The sequence below is a fragment of the Oncorhynchus clarkii genome, chromosome 4, assembly GCF_045791955.1.
Source record: "Oncorhynchus clarkii lewisi isolate Uvic-CL-2024 chromosome 4, UVic_Ocla_1.0, whole genome shotgun sequence".
Taxonomy (NCBI): Eukaryota; Metazoa; Chordata; class Actinopteri; order Salmoniformes; family Salmonidae; genus Oncorhynchus; species Oncorhynchus clarkii.
In genome coordinates this window covers 80,425,645-80,431,644 of record NC_092150.1, presented here as the reverse complement: position 1 = coordinate 80,431,644, position 6,000 = coordinate 80,425,645, and the positions used below count along the sequence as shown (strand labels likewise).

General features: G+C 37.8%; 1 protein-coding gene across 6 annotated transcripts in view; it reads right to left on the bottom strand.

Moving 5' to 3' along the window:
* Positions 1–96: 96 nt before the first annotated feature.
* LOC139407341 (myelin transcription factor 1-like protein) overlaps positions 97–6,000 on the bottom strand; it is a 131,269-nt gene continuing 125,365 nt past the window's right edge. For all 6 annotated transcript variants that reach the window (XM_071151049.1, XM_071151052.1, XM_071151050.1 and 3 more), the window contains one exon: positions 97–2,691. In XM_071151049.1, coding sequence (XP_071007150.1) covers positions 2,551–2,691 — 141 coding nt within the window. In that variant the 3' untranslated portion in view covers positions 97–2,550. The remainder of the gene's footprint in view (positions 2,692–6,000) is intronic.

Genomic DNA, 6,000 nt, shown 5'->3' with positions numbered 1-6,000 from the left:
TTAAGAACACATTTATAATCCATTAGTAGAGTCATCTTCAGCAAGTGCAAGTCGCATGGTTATGCCAATTTGTATAGGAAATTTAATTAGTAATAAGTAAGGGTAGATTACTGCAGTTGGCTGATGTTTAAAAGATAACAGCATTATAGGGGGCTGACATTGACACTTACATTGCATTATAATGGTGTTTTTAAAGGTCCAGTTCAGCTGTTTTTATCTCAATATCAAATCCTTTCTGGGAAACAAGTAGGTTACTGTGATTGTTTTCAATTAAAATGGTCAAAAATAAACAAAAATATCTTCTCAGCAAAGAGGAATTTCTCAAGCAATACTTTTTCTTGGACTGTCTGGGAGTGGTCTGAGTGGGGAAGGGAAAACTGAAAACTAGCTGTTATTGGCAGAGATTTGGAACTCGCTTTCTTATTAGTCTTTTAACTAATTTACAGCCAAAACGCCATCCCACCAAAACAGGCAGAAATTTCAGGCAGTCTTTTAAAACAGCTCTTACACGAAAAGGGCATTAACATAATTTTCACAATTTCACAGTATTATTCCAAACTCAATGTGCGGAAATATATATGAAACACAGAAAAATCATGTTTTTGACTGCATTGGGCCTTTAAGTACTATGAATACATTTATTAAGGGTGTCTCCTAGAAAGTGATTGCAATTTACTCATGAAATTGTCATCAATCATAGAAACAATCATGGACCACTATTACCAATGTCACTGTTGTTGGTTAGCATTCTTTGCTGTTATAATGCATATCAATAACATGTTTTTTTTACCAATATATCCACTTTTAGGACTGAATCAAAGAGCAGTCTTTATCTCATGTAATGTGTTGTGGCTCAGACACATAGATGCATGATCGCAAAGACATTTCAACTGAACAAGTGCAATAATATACTATGATTAATGAAGGACGTTGACCCTGTAAGTCGAGCGCATCAATCAGCCGTTGTAAAGATAACTTTTCTACAAAACCTCTGACCATCAATTTGAGCTTTCAAGTACCTCTTTAAGTTTCAATCAAAACATCAAACCATGGAAACAAAGGTGTCCCTGTGCAAAATGTAACATGAAAAAAACGAAACTCATTAACTCATCCATCGTTCATTTTGGAACTGATCTCCCCATGTTGAATTTCTAAAACATGATTGTATTAAAAGATTTATACAAAACTTAATACATTTACATTGTTAGTAAAAAGAGTTTTATCAGCTATAATTTCATTTATAAGAAATTGCATATACCCAAACTTTTTCTATATCGATTGCATCCCATATCTAAACAAGTGATGTAATCATTGTTATACCAATATTGCTGATAAGTGGTCCTACTAAGTATTCAATAGAATTTAAATAAATTAGTAATGCTAGATTGTCTCCTTTATATTTTCCATAGCCATTGGTCATTGGACATCTCGCTCTGTGTTTTTAACAACACAGATTACTAAGACTTTTTATTTCTAAGTAAATGGAAGTATAGTCATTCTAGGTTATGGGAGTTGGACATCTCGCTCTGTGTTTTTAACAACACAGATTACTAAGACTTTTTATTTCTAAGTAAATGGAAGTATAGTCATTCTAGGTTATGGGAGTTGGACATCTAACTGTGTGTTTTTAACAACACAGATTACTAAGAAGTTTTATTTCCAACTAAATGAAGTATAGTCATTCTAGGTTATGGGAGTTGGACATCTCGCTGTGTGTTTTTAACAACACAGATTACTAAAACGTTTTATTTCTAAGTAAATTAAGTATAGTCATTCTAGGTTATGGGAGTTGGACCAGTTAGCAGTTTCTGTGTCATGATGTTTAAAATGTGTCATATTTATACATGGTTTCTTCTTAAACTTGATTTAAACACAGACATTATTATTAGTGTTCACACAGACCACTGAAGACAAAGAGTTTTTCAAACATTGTTACAAAAATCAATACATTTACATCCATTAAACAATCTTCACACCAAAGGTCATTTTTGTTTTCTATGACATACTTAGAGAAAAGCTTATCTAAAAATGATTGGTCCTCACATTGTCCTCATCTGGCTCCCCACCCATGGCACTCAGTTCTGATTGGTCCTCACATTGCCCTCATCTGGCTCCCCACCCGTGGCACTCAGTTCTGATTGGTCTTCACATTGCCCTCATCTGGCACCCTACCCGTGGCACTCAGTTTTGTCCTTTTTATCAATATCGTTAAAATAATGAATGATACAAGCTTACAATTAATAAATACATATACACTAAAATGTGCATACATTAGCAGCTATAAACAGTACATCACATTATATTAGGTCATATGAAAATGTACAAAACGTGAATGTTCTTTGAAACTTTTGCCATTGGGAACTATTTTTAAAGCAAGGCAGAAAACCCATTACAATGGAGCTCAGAGCATTACAGCATAATGAATAAAAGAAATACTACGGTAAATTACAGCAGCAACAATCATAATCCATTCTCTTTTGACTTTTATTTGTTGCTTTAACATAATTTGATTTGGCCTCAGACTGGGCCTTTTGGCCAGAAGATAGGCTACTACACTTGGATGCCTTGCACCGCTTGTTTGATGTTCTCCAATAGTTCCTTGTTCTCTGGACTCTGGTATTGGTCCTGATGGGTGTACATGTCTGTCAAAGTACTCACATAAGTGTCAAAGTTTTGTTCATTCATTGGCTCCTGTGAGGGGAAAAAAAGAACCAATAAGGACAATGGTACATAGTGTAAGTTCAGCAGTCAGATTCAGTATGGTTTCATTGTGATGATCAATTCATTTTGTGTTCATAGAGAATGGAGAGGAGGAAAATGAAAATTGGTCAGGGAAGGACATTGACAGCTGCAAACATTGTCAGGACAGTATAGGTTATACAGGACAGTATAGGTTGTACTAACACAGTATAGTGGGGTTGTACTAACACACTATAGTGAGGTTGTACTAACACAGTATAGTGGGGTTGTACTAACACAGTATAGTGGGGTTGTATAGTGGGGTTGTACTAACACAGTATAGTGAGGTTGTACTAACACAGTATAGTGGGGTTGTACTAACACAGTATAGTGAGGTTGTACTAACACAGTATAGTGGGGTTGTACTAACACAGTATAGTGGGGTTGTATAGTGGGGTTGTACTAACACAGTATAGTGAGGTTGTACTAACACAGTATAGTGGGGTTGTACTAACACAGTATAGTGGGGTTGTATAGTGGGGTTGTACTAACACAGTATAGTGAGGTTGTACTAACACAGAATAGTGGGGTTATACTAATACAGTATGGTGGGGTTGTACTAACACAGTATAGTGAGGTTGTACTAACACAGTATAGTGAGGTTGTACTAACACAGTATAGTGAGGTTGTACTAACACAGTATGGTGGGGTTGTACTAACACAGTATAATGAGGTTGTACTAACACAGTATAGTGGGGTTGTATAGTGGGGCTGTACTAACACAGTATAGTGAGGTTATACTAACACAGTATAGTGGGGTTGTGCTAACACCGTATAGTGGGGTTATACTAACACAGTATGGTGGGGTTGTACTAACACAGTATAGTGAGGTTGTACTAACACAGTATAGTGAGGTTGTACTAACACAGTATAGTGAGGTTGTACTAACACAGTATAGTGAGGTTGTACTAACACAGTATAGTGGGGTTGTACTAACACAGTATAGTGAGGTTGTACTAACACAATATAGTGGGGTTGTATAGTGGGGCTGTACTAACACAGTATAGTGAGGTTGTACTAACACAGTATAGTGGGGTTGTACTAACACAGCATAGTGGGGTTGTACTAACACAGTATGGTGAGGTTGTACTAACACAGTATAGTGGGGTTGTACTAACACAGTATGGTGGGGTTGTACTAACACAGTATAGTGGGGTTGTATAGTGGGGTTGTACTAACACAGTATAGTGGGGTTATACTAACACAGTATAGTGGGGCTGTACTAACACAGTATAGTGGGGCTGTATAGTGGGGTTTTACTAACACAGTATAGTGGGGTTGTACTAACACAGTATAGTGGGGTTTTACTAACACAGTATAGTGGGGTTATACTAACACAGTATAGTGGGGTTGTATAGTGGGGTTGTATTAACACAGTATAGTGGGGTTGTATAGTGGGGTTGTACTAACACAGTATAGTGGGGTTATACTAACACAGTATAGTGGGGTTGTATAGTGGGGTTATACTAACACAGTATAGTGGGGTTGTACTAACACAGTATAGTGGGGTTGTATAGTGGGGTTATACTAACACAGTATAGTGGGGTTATACTAACACAGTATAGTGGGGTTGTACTAACACAGTATAGTGGGGTTGTACTAACACAGTATAGTGGGGTTGTACTAACACAGTATAGTGGGGTTGTACTAACACAGTATAGTGGGGTTGTATAGTGGGGTTGTACTAACACAGTATAGTGGGGTTGTATAGTGGGGTTGTACTAACACAGTATAGTGGGGTTATACTAACACAGTATAGTGGGGTTGTATAGTGGGGTTATACTAACACAGTATAGTGGGGTTGTACTAACACAGTATAGTGGGGTTGTATAGTGGGGTTATACTAACACAGTATAGTGGGGTTGTACTAACACAGTATAGTGGGGTTGTATAGTGGGGTTATACTAACACAGTATAGTGGGGTTGTATAGTGGGGTTATACTAACACAGTATAGTGGGGTTGTACTAACACAGTATAGTGGGGTTGTATAGTGGGGTTATACTAACACAGTATAGTGGGGTTGTACTAACACAGTATAGTGGGGCTGTATAGTGGGGTTGTACTAACACAGTATAGTGGGGTTGTACTAACACAGTATAGTGGGGTTGTACTAACACAGTATAGTGGGGTTGTTCTAAAACAGTGTAGTGGGGTTGTACTAACACAATATAGTGGGGTTATACTAACACAGTATTGTGGGGTTATACTAACACAGTATAGTGGGGTTGTATAGTGGGGTTGTACTAACACAGTATAGTGGGGTTGTACTAACACAGTGTAGTGGGTTTGTATAGTTTTTTTTTACTAACACAGTATATTGGGGTTATACTAACATAGTATAGTGGGGTTGTACTAACACAGTATAGTGGGGTTGTACTAACACAGTATAGTGGGGTTGTACTAACACAGTATGGTGGGGTTGTACTAACACAGTATAGTGGGGTTGTATATTGGGGTTGTACTAACACAGTATAGTGGGGTTATACTAACACAGTATAGTGGGGCTGTACTAACACAGTATAGTGAGGTTGTATAGTGGGGTTGTACTAACACAATATAGTGGGGTTGTATAGTGGGGCTGTACTAACACAGTATAGTGAGGTTGTACTAACACAGTATAGTGGGGTTGTACTAACACAGCATAGTGGGGTTGTACTAACACAGTATGGTGAGGTTGTACTAACACAGTATAGTGGGGTTGTACTAACACAGTATGGTGGGGTTGTACTAACACAGTATAGTGGGGTTGTATAGTGGGGTTGTACTAACACAGTATAGTGGGGTTATACTAACACAGTATAGTGGGGCTGTACTAACACAGTATAGTGGGGCTGTATAGTGGGGTTTTACTAACACAGTATAGTGGGGTTGTACTAACACAGTATAGTGGGGTTTTACTAACACAGTATAGTGGGGTTATACTAACACAGTATAGTGGGGTTGTATAGTGGGGTTGTATTAACACAGTATAGTGGGGTTGTATAGTGGGGTTGTACTAACACAGTATAGTGGGGTTATACTAACACAGTATAGTGGGGTTGTATAGTGGGGTTATACTAACACAGTATAGTGGGGTTGTACTAACACAGTATAGTGGGGTTGTATAGTGGGGTTATACTAACACAGTATAGTGGGGTTATACTAACACAGTATAGTGGGGTTGTACTAACACAGTATAGTGGGGTTGTACTAACACAGTATAGTGGGGTTGTACTAACACAGTATAGTGGGGTTGTACTAACACAGTATAGTGGGGTTGT